Source organism: Poromitra crassiceps (genome assembly GCF_964638095.1).
Source record: "Poromitra crassiceps genome assembly, chromosome: 14".
In the NCBI taxonomy this organism is placed as follows: domain Eukaryota; kingdom Metazoa; phylum Chordata; class Actinopteri; order Beryciformes; family Melamphaidae; genus Poromitra; species Poromitra crassiceps.
In genome coordinates this window covers 11944265-11965558 of record NC_139633.1, presented here as the reverse complement: position 1 = coordinate 11965558, position 21294 = coordinate 11944265, and the positions used below count along the sequence as shown (strand labels likewise).

The 21294-nt window shown below is 46.6% G+C and overlaps 1 protein-coding gene across 1 annotated transcript in view; it reads right to left on the bottom strand.

The window, feature by feature from the left end:
* Positions 1-20712, bottom strand: part of slc2a15a (solute carrier family 2 member 15a) — a gene marked incomplete at its 5' end in the record, with an annotated part of 35403 nt that extends 14691 nt beyond the window's left edge. The window contains 2 exons of the mRNA XM_083650866.1: positions 17770-17868; positions 20668-20712. Coding sequence (XP_083506992.1) covers positions 17770-17868; positions 20668-20712 — 144 coding nt within the window. The remainder of the gene's footprint in view (positions 1-17769; positions 17869-20667) is intronic.
* Between the last annotated feature and the right edge of the window lie 582 nt (positions 20713-21294).

Genomic DNA, 21294 nt, shown 5'->3' with positions numbered 1-21294 from the left:
GTATATCACCAAGGGCTAGTATAGTGGTTGGCTATATGGATGTTTAGCTCTATGGATGATATAGTGTATGCCAGAGCCGTATATATAGAAGAGTCGCAACATCTCCATTCACTCCAATGGACCAGTTTTTTACTCTCAAGAGTTCCAGGAAGTAAGGTCCTGGATTCAGCAGCACTGTCGAGTTGTAACAAAATGGACAGTTTGTGTTGTACTTTGTACGTTTTTTTTTTTTTTTTTTTTAGAATCAAATTGTACATTATCAGCTTTATTTTAGCATTCAAAAGTAGCGCGAGACCCCTTCCTGGCTGTTCATTGGCTAATGAGTCACGCATTTTGGTCCTCCGCTGACGCCACTCTCTCTCTAGAGGACACTAGTGTATGCTATACACTTTATCTTCCATTATGACTAAACATCCATATGACCAATCAGAAAGCCTCGATCATGCCTCACCTATAGCCAATCAGAAAGCCTTCCAGATAAGGCAGTTTCACAGCCCAAACTTTGTATCATGTGGCCAAGTCACCCTGCTTTCACAAGACCAAATATGTCGCTCTCGTCTTTTTTTCCTCACTCTGACATTTTCAACTAATCACATTCCCAAGCTCCTTTTTGACCTCCGCCTCCTAATCAGTTTAGCACGAGAGGGCACGAGTCGGGTTGGATCGGCATCTATCCCAGCCAACCAAGTGGGAAGATCCCAGTAGCCTACTCCACTGGTATCTTTTACATTTTTAAACTTTTTTTTTTATCCAGGAAAAGTACAAAAAAACAACGTGGATCCTATTGACTAAATGGCATACTGTGCGTACTCGGAGTGTGTTAGTTACAGTTGTCATAATGGACACAGACAGTCACTTAGCAGAGATGGGGACTTGGACTTGAGACTCGGACTTGAGTTGCACACACAGTGACTTGAGACTTGACTTGAGACTTGTCCTCAAAGACTTGAGACTTGATTTGGACTTGAGGTTTGGGACTTGTGAACAATCTTGATTTTTTTATTGCTTTTAATGCTTTGAATTCCTTAGTTGTAGCTATGCAGTGTTCTAAGCAGACCAGATGGCATGCAGCAGATGATAGAACGCGCATTCATAAGAGACTTCAGACTTGACTTGGACTTGAGCTCAAATACTTGAGACTTGACTTGGACTTGCAAAAAATGACTTGTGAGCATCTCTGTCACTTAGTCATAGTTTCCTTTGTTGTTCCGAATTTGGCGTTAACAATGTTATGGTGTAATATTTCAACAGTGTTTTTATGTTTTGTGACACCAGTTTTCTCACCACAGAAATGGCAGAATGAACGAGGATCCTTCTCTCCCTATCGTCACAAAAAAAATTCTTTACTTGTAGATATTGTTTAACAATTCTGTTAAACAATACAATAAGTGACAGTCTTAGGGATTTTTCAGTCAATCTTAACACACACAGTCTCAAATTATTTGACTAAAAGAAGAATGGGAATAGTCAATAGTGTGATTGGCAATAAAGAAGCTTGACAGAGAACTAGGGGTGTCACAATATATCGTCCCACGAAATTTCGCGATAGTAAAACGTCACGATATGTATCGTTGAGATGAAATCTCATATCGTGAAAAAAAATAAAAAAAAAAAAAAAATTTTTTTTTTTTTTTTTTCAAAAGTAGACAAAGAAACGTCTTTGTTTGTTGAAGTTCAATGTGTGGAAAGTAGTTCAGTTGAACAAGTCTCTGAAGAGACACATGAGAAGTTATACAGGAGAGAAACCATTCAATTGAGTTTCTGGCAAAACTGTTTACTTGACAGGAAAAACTGAAGATGCATAAAAAATAGACTAAGAAAAGTCTTGTTGTTTGAGTTTGAAGAAAAACTGAAGATGCATAATGAGAATTTATACTGCTGAGAAACCTTTTAGTTCAAAGTAAATCTAAGTGACGGTGTAACTCATTCTATTTCAAGATAAGCCTTATCGCCAATCTCATATTTTTTCTAGTTGTTATTGTAATAACAATTTCCCACAACAGCATGTTTTGTATTTGTGCATTTCAAATAAAATACTACTTTTCCAGTCATATATTGTCATTATTCAAGTTTAAAAAAATATTGTTAAAATCGTATCGTATCGTATCGTTATCGTGAACCCAGTATCGTGATACGTATCGTATCGTGAACTGAGTGTATCGTGACACCCCTACAGAGAACGCATGTACAGTATTTAATATTTGATGTATATTAGGCCCTACATATTTGTCTTGGCACTGCTCTGCTGCTGTTGTTTTGCACCGCAGGCACACATGCTTCTATTTCATACAGTATCTTCATTTTTTGATTTCTGCTTGCAGTAATAAGCCTACGTTCTAGTGCCATAATTGACAGTTATAGTTGACAGTTGTTTTATATTTAAATACCCATTTGCTCTATTCTTATTTATATTCGGTTTTCTGCATCCAATTACTTTTTGCTACTGCAACAACGTAACTTCCCTACAGATATGATTTTAATCTATTATCTCTACTCTCTTCTGCCTATGCATTATAACTTGGCCTAAACTTTGACTTTTGCCTGTTATGTTTTTTAAACAAGCATTTGTGTCCGAGAGGGAAAAACCTCCTTAAATATCCTTTAGCTGCCATGAAGCTGCTAGCCACAAGCTTACTAGCAAGATAGCCGGAAGTTAGCTTTGTACCCTACATAGGCTATGATCAGGAAGTTTGCGTGTTTGCTTCAACCCTTTCTAAACAATTCAAAAGTTTGCTTAAAATTGGCTAAACAGTTAGTAGGCTACTGAAGATCTACTGTCCCAAACCTCTGGATGAAGATCGTCTTAAAGTAATAATGAAATTAGTTTGACTTTGTTGTTTGATTAAGAAGCTGAGTGAAGTCATATCCTTGTCACCAACAAATGCAACAGCAAATTGTTAGCTCTTGTTAGCGGTAAACCTTTTCTTAAAATAACTCAATAACTTTTGCTATATTTTAAATTAGGTACTTTTTGGGTGGCTACTTGAGGAGATGTTTACACTGACAGTTGTCTTTCTACTATAGTAAATTCTCTGTAAAGTATTATTAGTTCTACTTCTACTGTAGGCTACTTGATATTTTGGTACTCTCTCCGCCCCTGGTGGTGGACAGTGCATCCTACACTGTACAGTCATTCTCACTGGGCCAAGCTGCATTCCTTCTGATAAAGACGAGTCCTGTATGTCATCCAGCTCACATTCTTCACAACAAACGGCCCTTCACTCACACGCACACACACACACACACTCACACACACACACACACACACACACACACACACACACACACACACACACACACACACACACACACACACACACACACACACACACACACACACACACACACACACACTGTGGAGTCTCGTCAGCCTACCCCCTGACAGGTGAGAGCAGGAGGACAGCCAGCCACCACAGTGACGTCAGAGCAGGGGGATCCCAACAGAAACGCTGTCTGGGACGCGTCATCACTGATAGGTACTTCCCCAATTATGTCCTGAATCAGTGGGACCGCTAGTGTTGCCCGTCCGAAGGTCAATTAAGACACAACATCTGGAAAATATGGTTTATACACTTTTACTGTGTGCTTTCAACAAGCTGTGTGTCTGTCACGGTGATTCAGTATACAACAGGAATTCACAACATAAACATGTCAATTAAATAATAAACAACCAAATAAAATAGTCTCCAAATATCAGTCTTCTAGATCAATACAGTATAGCGTCAATACAAAGCATTTAGTTACATTCACCTTTTATAGCATTTAACACACCAGCTATATAGTTTTCACTGTACCTCTGTACCATTCCCAACCAGCTTACTATGTTAGCTAGAACATTCACCCACTGGTTAGTACTCATGATGCTAATTAGCATAGCTAACAACACAACATGGCTCCTCTCAGAGTACTGAAATGCTAATTAGCCCGTATGCTAACGTTAATTAGCTCGTATGCTAACGTTTTTTTGATCCTCAATAAACAGTTGGAAACTATTCACTACTTGCACCAAATAGTCTGTACACACTACTAACTTAGTTATCTACCCAGTTTTACCCTGTTTCCCAAAGTAGCTCACCTGGAAAATATGGTTTATACACTTTTACTGTGTGCTTTCAACAAGCTGTGTGTCTGTCACGGTGATTCAGTATACAACAGGAAGTGGACGGCCCCACTTCTTCACATGACCAAACGAATTCGCCAGAAACGGTGATTATACTGCCACCTGCTGGTCTACACACACAACTGTTCTATACCACATTTCTAGATCAAACAGAGCTACTGAACAATAAACAACTGAACAGAATGAAACTTGAAATGAAAATGATTCCAGGAATGAATATCCTCTCTAAATTAAATATATAGGGGTGCCTCAGTTTATACATCCTACACTCTCCCCCTCTTGAAAAATGTCGTCCCGACAATTGAAATACAGGTAACTTAGGAGTTACAATCTACAATTGTATTCATTACCAGGGAACCATCAGATGAACAAATCCCACATAATAAATGCATACACCGCTCCATAGTACTTATTCCCTTATTCAGTACCATAGTTATCAGTCAGGTCCATCGTGCACTATGAAACCTACTGTAATGACTTTGTCATAGTGTCCATCTGTGGTATTGTGTCTACACACATGAATACAACTAAAGAGTCTCTGGAGTGGGTTCTTTCACAATTCTTTTTCATCTTCCCAAACCCATTACTCAACATACTCAAACGTCTCTAATCACTGGTACATTACGGCCAATCCTTCGTACCCCTGTTGAGATTCAAAGTCCATCAACTGTATTATTATTCCTTTTGTTTTTCAAGAGAGCTCCTATATTTTCCTGTTTCAGTCTTTAAACATCCCTCCTCCACCATGGTCTCCAATAACCGTCCAGAGTTACTCCATTCGCTCTACTGCTGTAACTGGGCTTACCCAGGGTGTCATATGTTAAAGTGAGTGGCTGGCGTCTTTCTCTTTCTGGATGATTCCTCACAGTTTCTGTGTCCTCCGTGTTATCCTCTGTAGGACCATCCTCCTCCTCTTCACCACCAGGGCCATGCTCCATTGTCTCTCTCTCTTGCTCCTCATCTGCCATCTCATCCTCTTCATTGTCTCCAGCAGACACCTCCTCCTCACTGTCACTCCTCACTACAGAATCACTACCATCCTCTTCCTCAACAGTTTGTCCCGGTTGTACCTCTAGTTCAGGCCCTGCCTGCTCATCTGCAGCTAGGTCCCCCTGCTCTACTAGTTGGGTTGGGGAGTACAACTGCCTTCCTGTGGACGGATTAAACTCTGGTGCAGCTGGGTTGAGAGTGGGCTCTATGTAGTGTCTGGCTAGTCCTGTCATGTAGCCTGCTTCAAAATCCTCATCAGAGTCATACTCACTTCCTATTTGGGGGTTTGACTGATGGCACTGGGGATGGGGCCTGCTCTTATGATTATTTTTATTCTTAGGTGGCTGATTTGGGCTATGTGTTGTCACAGGTAGGTAATCACAGGGCAACAATAAATTCCTGTGCAGTACTTTTACCCTGCCTTTACCACTCTCAGGTTTTACTTCAAATACCGGACTATCCTGCCCTTTACGGCCTATGACGACATAGATCTCATCTTCCCAATAGGAACGAATCTTGCCCGGACCTCCCCTCTCACTCATATTTCTTACCAGAACTCTACTGCCTTGAGTTAAATCTGCCCCATAAAGTTTCCTCTCGTACTGCGCTTTACCCCTCAATGCAGACTTCTCGGCTGACCTAGACGCAATCTGGTAGGCCTCTGCCATTCGCTCCCTCCACTTGTCCACAAAATCTTGGTAGGAACCCTGCTGGTTTGCTGCTTGTGTGCCAAACAGTAGATCCACTGGCAATCTAGGGTGCCTGCCAAACAGCAGATAGAAAGGAGAGAACCCAGTAGCGTCGTTGACAGTACAATTATATGCATGCAGAACTTTTGGGAGATGACTTTTCCAGTCTGTTTTCTGCTCCTCTGTAAGAGTTCTGAGCATGGAAAGTAAAGTCCGATTAAATCTTTCGAGCTGTCCGTTTCCCTGCGGGTGGTACGGTGTAGTGTGGGAGCCTTTGACACCGCACTGCTCTTTCAGGCGCTTAAGGAGATGGTTCTCAAACTCCCGACCCATATCATGGTGGATCTTCTCCGGGAAACCGAATTTCAAAGCAAACTCGTTGAATATCTTGTCAGCCACTGTCTTTGCTGATTTGTTGGTTGTGGCGTATGCTTGAGAAAAACGAGTATAATGGTCCATTACGACCAGTATATACTCGTAACCCCCCTTACACTTTTCTAGGTGGAGAAAATCAACAGATACTAACTCAAAGGGTCGAGTAGTTTTGATGCTTGACATTGGTGCCCGAGTTGGTCTATTTGGCTTTCTTTTTTTCAGGCACTCGCATTTTCTCATTACAAAATGCTCAACATCTCGCTGCATCTTGGGCCAATAAAAACGATCTCTAATCAAACTAAGTGTTCTTTCTGTGCCAAGGTGACCCATGTCCTGATGCAACTCTCTAAAGACTAGGGGCTGGTACACCTTAGGGAGCACAAGTTGACACCTAGTGCTTGTTTTGCGATACAATGTACCATCTGTCTCAATGTGTAGTTTATTCCATTCTCTGAGCAATGCCTTCACTTCCATACTTTCTGACTGACATGCTTTCTCACTTGGTCTGTTATTCTTCGCTTTCCAGCTCAAAACCTTCCCCACAACTGGATCTTTTAATTGTTCTTCTCTGATTTTATCTCTAGGTATGGGCTGCACTGAGTTCAAGAGTCTGTCTGATTCAGCTTGGCTCTCCATAACACTAAAAGACATACAACTAAGAAGAGGAATAGGCTCCTCTTGCTGGGCGAGGATAGCTTGACGTGCAGCACCTACTGTGTCTTGACTGATGGCTTCTGTACACTGTGACATATACCTATCTATGTCTAAAGGCATCCTGGATAGCCCGTCTGCGTCCGCATTAGCTTTACCAGGCCGATACTTAATCGTAAAATTAAAATCAGCCAACTCTGACACCCATCTCTGACCTGTGGCATTTAGTCTGGCAGTGGTAAGAACGTAAGTAAGGGGATTATTATCTGTATAAACTAGAAACGATGGTGCATGATACAGATAGTCCCTAAAGCGTTCACAAATTGCCCACTTTAATGCTAAAAACTCGAGTTTACCAGAGTGGAAATGGTAATTTTTCTCTGCGGGACTAAGAGTTCTAGATCCATAGGCTATAACACGGAGTTTGCTATCTTGGCGCTGATAAAGTACAGCCCCGAGGCCTTCCTGTGATGCATCGCAGTGCAGGGTAAACTCTTGATTGAAATTTGGATAACCTAACACTGGAGGGTGGGACAAACAATCTACTAGATATGTCACTACCTGGTGGTGTTGGTCTGTCCAGGTGATCGGGGTTTTGCTTGGAAGCTGGCCTCTTGTTACTTTCTGTATGTTTTTCTTTGCAGATTTTGACGGAGTCGGTGCTGGAGTCTCAGTTGGTGAGGTGGACAGCAGATCATAAAGCGGCTTGGCAATACGTGAAAAGTTCTTTATGTAGGATCTGTAGTAGGTTAGAAACCCCAAGACTTGCCGGAGCTCTCCTATTGTAGCTGGACGTCTCTCTTTAAGGGCTTGCACAGGAGCGACCTCTGCTGGATCCATGCAATGTCCGTCTTTTGACACAATCCTACCAAGAAATCTCACCTTCTCTTTGAATAATTCACATTTCTTGGGTGTGAGTTTGATGCCATGCCTCTGGTATCTTTTCAACACCGTCTGGACATTTTGGACATGTTCGGTGAGCGATTTGCTGTGTACCAAATTATCGTCCAGGTACGGTTGACAGACCTCATCCCTCAAACCCCACAGACACTGTTCCATACTGCGCTGGAACTCAGCAGGGGCGGAGCTTAACCCGAAGGGAATCCTCACCCACTCATAAAGTCCCCAGGGTGTTATGAAGGCGGTGAGAGGGCGGCTCCCCTCGTCGAGGAAACCCTGATGGTAAGCTCTCCCCTGATCCAAAACCGAGAACCAGGAGCTGCCACTCAGGCTGTCTAGCATGTCTTGGATCCGGGGTAACGGGTGTCTGTCCGGGACTGATTTACGATTGAGTTCACGGTAGTCACAGCATAATCTTAAACTTCCATCTTTTTTTCTCACACATACAATGGGGGAGGAATATGGAGATCTTGACTGTTTTATCCACCCCCTGTTGAGAAGGTCTTGCACATATTCCTTCACCTCCTTGTGCAAATGTTTTGGGACAGAGATGTATGTTTTTTGTACTGGGGTGTTATCTTTGAGTGTAATGTGCATTTTGAGTGAGGGGATACAACCCACATCATCACTGTCTTTGGCAAAAGCATTACACTCTTCCCTCAGCATTTTTCTTACTACAGTCTGTTCTTCACTGGAGAGGTGATTGAGGTCTATGGGAGGGTCCCAGAACTCAGTTGCATTGTCTGTGTTTTCCATTTCAACCTCCTCACGCTGTAGATTTGTCTCGTTTGTCTTCTGTTGTGATGCGTTGATGTTGTCGGTATTGGTTAGATTTACGCTCCCAGTCACTGGCTGTACGGCAGCTGGGTAGACCGCTTTGACTGTATCAATATGCCCCAAGCACTCGCGGGGGTCAAGGGTCATGGTATGTTTTGTGAGGTTTGTCACAGATACTGGTATTCGGCAGGAGCTACCTCGCTTCACTGTGACGAGGACTTCATCGATGTGTAAGCCTTCTGGCCAATATGGTTTTTCTTCAGGGGTGAACAGCATTACAGTCTCTCTCTCAATTTGGCCCAGATGTGACTGACAGTGGACTGTGATTGTTTGCCCTGGAGGTAATATTGTTCGTTTCCTGCCTGTTCTAACCATGGCTCCCTCAGAGTCTGAATAATCTGCAGAAATCAGCTCAATAAAGGTGCTAGTTGTGCTGGGGTCAATTTTTAAAGCTGCACTGATTACTCCAGCCATATGCACCCCATGCTGCATCTCACCCTCTGGGTGCTCTTTAATCAGTTCCTCGATTACATTGAACCCGATTATCGGGTCCTCAGCTACATTTGGGTCACTGGACACTAAAATAGGGACCTGTAAGCTTGGACTGGAGCCTGTCTGGCTATTTAACTTGAATTCAACAGCTATCCAGCCTGTGAATGGTATGGCTGTTTGATTTGCTGCCCTCCCAGTCAAAGTGTCATGCCCTAGGAGCTCTTCAAGGCCTCTCACACTAGTGTGGGGTAAATGCTTACATCTCCAAGTTTCATTGACTATGCTGGCCTGAGCTCCCGTGTCCCACAAGGCTGAGACAGGTACGTTATCTAGACTACACTGCACCATACATCTTTTGCCAATTAGACTGGTGAGTTTTTTTGTGCTGTTGTGGAGGAAGATAATTTACATTGTTAGCTTCAAAGCAGGCTAACCTGGCTTTGTCTTTCTGTGACTTATTTTCCTCTAACTGGCTAATAGCGCTGCACAATGGTTGATGCTCATTCCAGTGCTCTCTTTGACAGGTTGTAGAACAGTAGTGGGCAGTGTTACAGTTTTTGCATTTTTTTAGTCTCTGTCCTGCGCCTTCCTTTTTGCTGCAGCATTGGCAGTGTTTGGGAGTGGGTGGCTGGGACACAGATGTAGGAGTCACTGGTGGTCCCGAGGCAGTGACTCTCTCCCGTTTCCCTGACGACCCTGTTGCTGGAATCTACATCCACGGGCGACGTGTCCCCCCTGCCCACACTTAAAGCAATGATCACAGCTGTCACCTGTTCCTTCCTCCTGACATGGCCTGCAGCCTCTCCTCCTTGTCCCTCTGTCAGTCCTTTGCCCCCATTGTCTGTTGTTATTTTCCACAGATCCTTGAAACATCTTTTTCATCTCTGCCATTTCTGTTTTCAGTTCTGCAACCATGGCATGGAGTTCAGAGTCTCGTGGGGCCTTGGCTGTGCCTTTTAAAGGTTTTGTCTGGGCCTTCTCGGCAGACGCAGCTGCTAGAGTTGGGGTTATCGTCTTTTGGCTGCAGTGGGCATGCTCCATAACATCAACTGGAGGACTGTACTGTAACTCATTGACTCTAGGTTGCTTTGGGGCGGTTTGTTTTTTTAGTTTCTGCTGTCGCTCTTGTTCTAAACTGGCGGCTTCGTTAATCCGTTCAATCAGCATTTCGTCTGTGACTGTGACATCATCTAGATAAGGTTTAATTTGGAACTTAATACTGTCACTTAAAAGCCCTGTCCCAACTGACCTGAGGAATTTCTTCCTGATTAACTCTGGGTTGTATTGCTGCCCAGCACCTTCCTCTCTGGATGTAAAAAGCAATCTATCCTTGAGCTCAATGGCTCTGAACAAAAAGTTCTGGGCAGATTCTCTTTGGTCTTGAGAGATAGTGATCAGTTTCTGATATAAATCGGAACTATCCTCTTCCTTATAATGTCCCTTCAGGATCGTTTTCAGTATTGGGAGGGTTAAGTCAGATTTGATTTCTAACATATCACGCAGCTTTAGTCCCGGGCTAATAGCCCTAATGACAGCATCAATTATTTCTGATTCCTGATAGCCTTTCCGAAGCCCCGACTCAATCTGGTGCATTAGATTTGTATACGAGAGTCTGTCTCGCTGTCCACTTTCACCCACCTGGCCACTTATGCGGAATTCTCTACGTATAGTGACTTCAGGGACTTTGTTTTGGGTGAAGGGATGCATGGGAGAATCTGAGGGAGGATCAGAAATCTTCAGTCTCGCACTGGACACTTTGATTTCTTCCACTGGCGCTTCTTGGGCCTTTTCCTTATCTAGGGGCTCCAATTCAGGGATATCTTGATCCCCTTTAACTTCAACACCCTCAATGAAAGATAAGAGGTTCTCGATATACCGCTTAGCTTCCTCTTCCTCTTTCTCACGCTCCACGGTGTCGAGCTTCCGTTCCACCAACCTGATGAGAGCTCTTTTGCTTTTTTGAGCATTTTCTTCATCGTCATCCTTTACAATGCCCAGGAACACACAGGCATCCAACAACTGGCTTTGCTGAAGACAACCGAGTGCTGTACTTGCACTCTCTTGAAGTTCATCCAGCTCCATGTTGTCTGTGAGGGTCTCTGTGGCTTGTTCAGGGTTCGATTGAATGGAGATGGTCCCTCTTCTTCTCTGCTTGACTCAAAAAGACCACCTCCTGGGCTGGCTCGCCAAAGTATGTTGCCCGTCCGAAGGTCAATTAAGACACAACATCTGGAAAATATGGTTTATACACTTTTACTGTGTGCTTTCAACAAGCTGTGTGTCTGTCACGGTGATTCAGTATACAACAGGAATTCACAACATAAACATGTCAATTAAATAATAAACAACCAAATAAAATAGTCTCCAAATATCAGTCTTCTAGATCAATACAGTATAGCGTCAATACAAAGCATTTAGTTACATTAACCTTTTATAGCATTTAACACACCAGCTATATAGTTTTCACTGTACCTCTGTACCATTCCCAACCAGCTTACTATGTTAGCTAGAACATTCACCCACTGGTTAGTACTCATGATGCTAATTAGCATAGCTAACAACACAACATGGCTCCTCTCAGAGTACTGAAATGCTAATTAGCCCGTATGCTAACGTTAATTAGCTCGTATGCTAACGTTTTTTTGATCCTCAATAAACAGTTGGAAACTATTCACTACTTGCACCAAATAGTCTGTACACACTACTAACTTAGTTATCTACCCAGTTTTACCCTGTTTCCCAAAGTAGCTCACCTGGAAAATATGGTTTATACACTTTTACTGTGTGCTTTCAACAAGCTGTGTGTCTGTCACGGTGATTCAGTATACAACAGGAAGTGGACGGCCCCACTTCTTCACATGACCAAACGAATTCGCCAGAAACGGTGATTATACTGCCACCTGCTGGTCTACACACACAACTGTTCTATACCACATTTCTAGATCAAACAGAGCTACTGAACAATAAACAACTGAACAGAATGAAACTTGAAATGAAAATGATTCCAGGAATGAATATCCTCTCTAAATTAAATATATAGGGGTGCCTCAGTTTATACATCCTACACTAGCAGCCGGGCGCTGTTAGGAACAGAGCGCCCGGCTGGAACAGATCCCCAATCAGTGGCCCTAGAAAAACAGACGCCGCTCTGAAGCTCACTGTGTGGCCGGTTTTCCTCCAGGTGGAAGCGCTCCTTGCTGTCGGGCGGTAAGTCAGATTTCCACTCCTCTCCCTAAACATTCTCGTGTCATAAAATGATGTTGCCTGACAGACCCTCTCTCCTCTCGTCCACAGGCACGTTACGGGAGCACTTAAACGAGGAACGGAGCCCTGGCTACGTGGTGGGGAGCAAACCCCCTCACTGGCCCCAGGCTAACCCAGCCTACTTTAGTTATATATATTTCATGGACATACCCCGATAAGGGAAGAGTTTTCATTTTGGTGAATAAAACAACGCTTCGGCGTTTAAACCTGTTTTATGTGTCTTGGATTGAATCAGAGTTGCCACAAGTGGTGGAGAATGCAGGCACTCTGATTCAACGCCAACCGCACGCACCATGGAGCAAGCACAGGCTCTGGTGGCCCTAATCCAAAGCCAAACTGACCTACAGCAGGCAGTACACGAACTGATAAAAAAAATAGAGAAAGACGGCTCGACTTCCCGGGCTCCAGGAGATGTCCTCACTAAGCAGACCCCCGACGATGATATCGAGGCATACATGGAGCTCTTCGAAAGAACGGCGGTGCGAGAGGGATGGCCCGCAGCCCACTGGGGAGGCATCATCGCGCCCTTCCTCACGGGCCAGGCACAGAGGGTTTGCCGGGACATGTCCATGGGAGAGGCCCGCGACTTTGTGAAGCTGCGCACCGCCATCCTCGCCAGTTACGGCTACAGCCTTCCTGCTCGCGCACAAAGGTACCATGGCTGGAGGTACACCCCGGACCAACCGCCCCGCTCCCAAGTCGCCGATTTGCTGAGGCTCACCCAGAGTTGGCTCACCTCCACCGGGGAGCCCACGTGGATAGAACGCCTCGTAATAGACAGATGTATCCGCTCCTTGCCGCCCGACGCCCGAAAATATGCTGCCCAGGTGAGCCCCTCATCGCTGAACGCATTGGTGGCCTTGCTAGAGAACCACCAAGTCAGCGCCGACATGATGCGCCACACGCAGAACGAGCCCCTCCGAAAGCCCGCCATAGCCGACAGACCCAGCCGAGACAGCCGACGCCGGCCACCGCCGCTACAGCCCCCGACCCAGAGGGACCCTCGTGCCCAGGCCGACCGAGGGAGTCGGCAGCTGAGGAGGTGCTATGTCTGCGGACAAGAGGACCACCTCTCCTGGTCCTGCCCCGACCGGGATGTGTCGATGCCTTCCGCCGCCGGAGACGAACCACGGCCCTCCCTCCACACCGGAGGAGCCCCTCGCCAGCAGGCGACACTGCCGGTCCGGGTGGGCCGCATCGACACCCACGCCCTCCTAGACTCCGGTAGTGTGGTGACGCTCGTGCGGGCTGACCTCGTGGAGGTCCTCACTACAGAGACAATGCCGGTGACGTGCGTCCACGGGGACGTGAAGAGCTATCCGGTCAGTTATATACGGGTCCAGACCCCGAAAGGCGACGTAAAAGTAGCCGCCGGCGTGGTGCCCAACCTCCCGGTCCCGCTCCTGATAGGCACCGACTGCCCCCTATTCAGCCGGTACTGGAGTCACGGTCGTCGGCCGGAGAAGCCCCGACGAGAGAAACCGAGGGGAAAAAGGATGGCCCGGCCGCGCCTGGCCTGCCCAGCCTTCCGGCCGGGATCAGACGGACCGCAGTCCGAAACATCAGCCGCGGAAGACGGTCCAACCCGGCCAGCCGAGTCGGACACGCCTCCTCTCGACGAGGACCCTTTCGCGGAGTTTCCGCTCCCGGACGACCCTGGACCTCCGGGCCGCGGAGAGTTTGCCTCGGCCCAGTGGGCCGATCCGAATTTGGAAGCCGGCCGCCGCGCCGTCGCTGGCATCGATGGCCAGCACTGTTCCGGGGTGAGACAAAACTTTCCCCAGTTTATTGTTAAACATGGGTTGTTGTATCGAGTCGCCAAAACTCCGGGGGGGGATTTAATAGAACAATTGTTAGTACCAAAAACATACGTATCCAGAGTGTTGTATTTGGCCCACACTCACCAACTGGGGGCCCACTTAGGGGTCCAAAAAACGTATGATAGAGTGCTACGCAGATTCTATTGGCCCGGCATAAAGAAAGCCATTGAACTGTTCTGTCGTTGTTGTGGCGAGTGCCAGAAAACGGCACCCCGGCCAATGTACCGGAACCCACTGATTCCACTGCCAATCATCGAGGTCCCGTTCTCCAGGCTGGCCATGGATATCGTGGGGCCTCTCCCGAAGTCCAGCCGAGGACACCGATACATACTGGTAATAGTGGATTATGCTACTCGTTACCCTGAGGCAATACCTTTACGCACCGCTAATGCCAAAAATGTCGCTCGAGAACTGTTCCTGCTATTTAGCAGAGTGGGAATAGCGGAGCAGGTACTCACAGACCAAGGGTCCTGTTTTATGTCCAGAGTAATGACGGCGTTATACAAATGGCTGAAAATCACCCGTATCAGAACTTCTGTTTATCACCCCCAGACCGATGGACTTGTCGAGAGATTCAACCAAACCCTGAAAAAGATGCTAAAAAAGCTGATTGACGTGGACGGAAAAGATTGGGACCAACTCCTCCCATACGTGCTGTTCGCCATACGGGAGGTGCCACAGGCCTCCACCGGATACTCACCGTTCGAACTCCTCTACGGCCGAAACCCCCGTGGCCTACTCGACCTGGCCAAGGAGGCCTGGGAAAGCCAGCCCTCCCCCCTCCGGAATGTTATCGAACATGTGGAGCGGCTCCAGGAGAGAGCCAAAAAGGTCTGGCCACTGGTACGGAGTCACATGGAGGAAGCCCAGGCAGCCCAGGCGCGCACCTATAACAGGGGAGCCAAACCCCGGCAGTTCCAGGTAGGAGAGAAGGTCCTGGTGCTGGTGCCCAGCCATGACTGCAAATTCCTGGCAAAATGGCAGGGACCATTTGAAGTAACCGAGAAGGTCGGGCCAGTGAATTACCGGGTCTGTCAGCCGGGGAGGAGGAAAGGCCACCAGATATACCACATAAACATTCTGAAGCCATGGCACGACGCCGAGAGACCCGGCCCCCTAGCCCTCCTCACCCTCGCACAACCCAGGCCACCGCAGACGATCCCCGTGGACATCGGACAGGACCTGGGGCCAGAGCAACTACAAGATCTCAAGGAACTCCTAGGAAGGAGTCATGATGTTTTCTCCGAGCTGCCAGGACGGACACACGCTATCCAACACGACATTGAGACGACGCCGGGAAAAGTGGTGCGACAGCGGCCCTACCGCATCCCCGAGGCCCGGAGAGAAGCCATCCGGGGCGAAGTGAAGAAAATGCTCGAGTTGGGCGTAATAGAAGAGTCCCACAGCCCCTGGTCCAGCCCCATTGTCATTGTGCCGAAGCCAGACGGGACGCTTCGGTTTTGCAATGATTTTAGAAAACTGAATGAAATATCCACTTTTGACGCATACCCGATGCCAAGGGTAGATGAATTAATCGAGCGGCTGGGGCCCGCTCGATTCGTGAGCACCCTGGACCTCACCAAAGGCTATTGGCAGGTACCCCTAACCAGACGGGCGAGAGCCAAAACCGCATTCGCGACCCCCGACGGCCTATTTCAATACCGCGTCCTCCCCTTTGGAGTACACGGCGCCCCGGCCACATTTCAGCGACTGATGGACAGAGTCCTCCGGCCCCATCGCGCTTATGCGGCGGCATATCTAGACGATATCGTCATACACAGCAGCAGCTGGGAGCAGCACATGACACAGCTGGAAGCGGTGCTGGGAGCCCTCCGCCGAGCCGGACTCACCGCCAACGCCAAGAAATGTAAATTGGCATGGACAGAGACAAACTACCTGGGATACACCATAGGCCGGGGGTGCGTAAAACCCCAAATAACCAAAGTGGAGAGGATACAAAATTGGCCCCAGCCCAGGACGAAAAAACAAGTAAAATCCTTCCTGGGCCTGATTGCATATTATTTAAAATTTGTAAAAAATTTTGCCACCATAGCAGCCCCGTTGTATGACTTAACGCGCCAGAAGCTGCCCCACCATGTCAAATGGACGGAGGAAACAAACGCCGCATTCTGTGCCCTAAAGGAGGCGCTCTGCCGAGAGCCGGTGCTGATAGCCCCAGACTTCGCTAAGCCATTCATCCTACACACAGACGCCTCAGGAACAGGAATAGGAGCAGTGCTGGCGCAGGTAATAGATGGGGATGAACACCCCGTTACCTTTATAAGTAGAAAATTGCTTAAACATGAGAGAAACTACTCAACCGTAGAGAAGGAATGCCTGGCGGTGAAGTGGGCCATTCACTACCTACGCTACTACCTATGGGGCAGGGTATTCACCCTCATCACGGACCACGCCCCCCTAAAATGGATGGCGACGAACAAGGATAAAAATGAGCGGGTAACGCGGTGGTTCTTGGAACTTCAGAACTATAAGTTCAAAGTGGAACACAAACCAGGAAGAGAGATACCACACGCAGACGCCATGTCACGCCGAGATGAAGCAGGGGAAAGTGAAGCTCCCCGCACTGGCAGCGAGCTTAGGGGGAGGATGTGTGGAGTCTCGTCAGCCTACCCCCTGACAGGTGAGAGCAGGAGGACAGCCAGCCACCACAGTGACGTCAGAGCAGGGGGATCCCAACAGAAACGCTGTCTGGGACGCGTCATCACTGATAGGTACTTCCCCAATTATGTCCTGAATCAGTGGGACCGCTAGCAGCCGGGCGCTGTTAGGAACAGAGCGCCCGGCTGGAACAGATCCCCAATCAGTGGCCCTAGAAAAACAGACGCCGCTCTGAAGCTCACTGTGTGGCCGGTTTTCCTCCAGGTGGAAGCGCTCCTTGCTGTCGGGCGGTAAGTCAGATTTCCACTCCTCTCCCTAAACATTCTCGTGTCATAAAATGATGTTGCCTGACAGACCCTCTCTCCTCTCGTCCACAGGCACGTTACGGGAGCACTTAAACGAGGAACGGAGCCCTGGCTACGTGGTGGGGAGCAAACCCCCTCACTGGCCCCAGGCTAACCCAGCCTACTTTAGTTATATATATTTCATGGACATACCCCGATAAGGGAAGAGTTTTCATTTTGGTGAATAAAACAACGCTTCGGCGTTTAAACCTGTTTTATGTGTCTTGGATTGAATCAGAGTTGCCACAACACACACACACACACACACACACAAACACACACACACACACACACACACACATACACACACACACACACACACACACACACACACACACACATACAAACACACACACACACACACACACACACTCTCTCTCTCTCTCAACCTCTCGCTCGCCCCGTCAAACATGGACACACACAATATCCCTCTGAATCTCTGTCTCTTCTCAAACAGGCTGATATTGGCTTTTTATTAAAACTCAGACCGAACTCAGATAGTGGCCATCCTTAGAATTTTGGAGACGTTTTGGCAGGAAAATAACCAAATGCAGAGACTTGATATTGTCTATTCGCAGCTTCAATCTAAACATATCAAACCCATATCAGAGGTATCCCTGTGTGTGTGTGTGTGTGTGTGTGTGTGTGTGTGTGTGTGTGTGTGCGCGCGCACGCGTTTATGTGTGTGCGTACGTTTGTGTGTATGTGTATGTGCTTGTGTGTCTTACCACCGCGGGGGAGTTGACCACAGCCAGGTTGTAGCCATAAAGCATGGAGCTCCCGAAGGAGGTCAGGAACGCTACTGCTAACAGAGAGCCGGTCAGGTGCTAGAGAGAGGGAGAGGGGGGGGGGGGAGGGAGGGAGAGGGATGTTATGAGATGGGCTGTTTTTTGTACATTATATCAGGAAGGATGAGAAATTGGCACAAAATAAATTTCCAAGCAGGCCTTTCAAGGTGCTACATGACGCGTAATTATAAGCATCACTGTCAAATTTCAAATATAGCCTAAGTATGTGATACCTTAGTATAATTACTGTAAACAATGGTCCTGGTAAACAGTGGTTTATCAACATAATTTGTTAGTGTAAACTCCTACTGTACATGTAGCACCTGTAATATAAGGGGTGGAACCCATAATAAAGATACTGGAGTACATAAGGGCATAGGGCACTGAAAATCCCAGTATTTAAGAACCACCGGGAAAATAAAATCCTAATCTCTTACCTTGACATTACATTGTTTAGTTGATTATTTTTCTTTGCCAGATACTTGTCACATTGTGGAGAATGGTTCTGTGAATTTTATTGTTGAGGAGGAAAAGGTGCAGGTCTTATTTTGGAATCCTTCAGTTTCTCCTAAAATGGCGTAGCATTGTTAACATTCCTCACTGCAACCGTCCAAACAGCATGACTGGCTACAAGCCAGTTGAAGGAAAATTGAAGGGCAAACACACAATGTGAGAAGTATCTGGTGAAGAAACAATATCCAACAAAACTTCAAAATGTCAAGGTAGAGTTCTATTGGGAGGGAAAGGCCTGCGGCAATCTGGGAACCCAACCAGAGTCTATTTTAATTTGAAAAATAGACTCTGGGACAGCCCTACTGTTTTTCCCAGCTTCCTGTACAGCGCGCCTCTCCTGCCACCGTCACTTCCTTTTCCGCGTCCGTGCTCCACTGTTTACAGTCTAAATAGCAACTTGTGCTATGACTTTCCAGTAATTTTCCACTGTTGTTGTAAGACGAGTTGACGTCTTCTATGCAGTTTTAACGTTAATAGTGAATATAGCCGAAATAGACGCGGAAAAGGGATAGCGGAAGTGACGGAAAAGTCACCGTCACTTCCTTTTCCGCGTCCATTTCGGCTATTCGCTAATAACGTTAACGCATAAACACACTGCATAGAAGACGTCAACTCGTCTTACGACAACAGTGGAAAATTACTGTAAAGTCGCGGCGCAAGTTGCTATTTAGACTGTAAACAGTGGAGCACGGAGGCGGAAAAGGAAGTGACATGGCAGGAGAGACGCACTGTACAGGAAGCTCGGGGGAAAGGTAGGGCTGTCCCAGAGTCGATTTTTCAAATGAAAATAGACTCTGGGTTCCCAGATTGGGCCTGCGGTAATGGGGGACCATGAGTGAGGGATGGGTAGAGGGAGGCGATGCAAAGGGATAAACAGCCAGGAGTGTGATTTTGGGGTAGAGTCTGTGTAAGGGTGGGGTCAGGGTGTGTCAAAGAGTGTGCAACATGCAGAGTGAACAAAAAATGTCAAAGAAGGGTGTTTATCGAAAGATAAACGGAAACAAATACCTCCTTGACATTTTCTCCTGTAGTTTCTGGAGTTACTGTCTCTCTCTCACACACACACACACACACACACACACACACACACACGCACACACGCGTGCGCACACACAGTCAAAGACACAGGCACAATTATATAATTATTTTCAATTATGTATCAGCATGGACATAGACCAAAATCATCCATGTGCTGCTGGTATATCAACATTGGCTCAGGTGCTCCATGCTAACGCTTTAGCATAGACTGTTGCCTGACAGCAGGCTGAACAATGCAGTCACAGTTGGTGTGGTGGATATTTATATTTATATTCTAAATGGATCGCTCCTCAATGGGAATACAGTTCTACTGGTAGGCGTCCATTAAAGCACTGATTTCTCTGGCACCAGTCTAACACAAGACTTCCACTCCTCTTGTAACTCTAACAGATTCAAGTGAAAGGCGATCAATGTCTTCATTAATTGAGTGAAATCAGGAAGCTCAGATTTGACCTGCAGGTCCAGGCCAAACCAGGAGACTCCAACACAAACTTAATTTGCATGTTAAATGGTCAGATGCACTCACTTATTCTTTTACACACACACACACACACACACACACACACACACACACACACACACACACACACACACACACACACACACACACACACACACACACACACACACACAAGGAAGTTGCTTGTGAAGTTGTGACATTCTATTCTAATATAACGGTATGTACTGCTCTGTTCTCTTCCTGAATGATGACGTGGGGGCCGGGGGGATGGGGCACCCATGTCATTGGTCTCCTATGCATCGTCATAACATGGTTATAACATGGTCATAATGTCACACACACACAGACACACACACACACACACACACACACACACACGCAGACACACACACACACACACACACACACACACACACACACACACACACACACACACACACACACACACAGCAAACATGAGCGGTTTACACATGTAGCCTGAGCAAGAGGCCCAATAGAAATGAACTATCAAGTGGGGATGGCAATAGAAAATTGATTTTGTAGTTTTTATCATTAGCAAGCAAACATAGAAACAGATATTGCCAGAAGTCATGAAGTCATCCAAAGAAAAGTAACTCATTTAGGCCCAATGTTCCTCTAAGCTGATTTGGTAACATAGCCTACATTTAATGACATTGACCAAATAATAATAGCCTATCCAGACAGTCCTGGCTCCACTTTGTCCACATAAGGTTAAGTTGGCAGTGACTTTGTGTCTAAAAAACATTTTTTTAGGGTTTAGACAACTGATCCTGGATCCTGATTCATAAAGTACATCTCCAACTTACCGATGAGATCTTCCCCGGCGATGAAATTAAAAGCTCCTCAGCCATTTAGGAAACCTTGTCATTGAGTCCCAAAACAGCAAAACCACAGACGTTCGTTCTGATGTCTTCAAGCGGCAGAGGTTGTCATGGCCGGACGGAGGCAGACTAGTAGCAGGCGTGGTCAGACAGGATGCAGCCTGCCGCAGGTTAAAGCGTTTGGGCTGGCTTAATGCGCGGCGTGTCGGGCCTCTCCTCCAGCCAGCGAGCAGCGGTGCCCCGTCCCCCCGCTAACAAGCCCGCACAGTGTCATCACATGACGGCGAGCAGCGTGACGGCCTGAGAGAAGAGCCTGCTGGAATCAATTAGCTTTAAATGAATTTACAAAGCAGAGAGCGAGCAGAGCATGAGAGGAGAGAGAGAGACGGTTAGACTCGTGTGCTTTGTTATGATAGTGGATGATCACAATTTCACAAAGAAACCAAACATTATGTAAAAAACTAGTGCAGTAGCCCCGTTCGCCCCGCTGCTCCGGGTTGCCAGGTCAGCCCAAAACCAGAACTCAAAATATGCTTCTAAGAAACTATATGGGCCTATACTTGCTTTTAAAGTCCAACATCATTGCTATCATTGCCAAATGTATTGTAATAT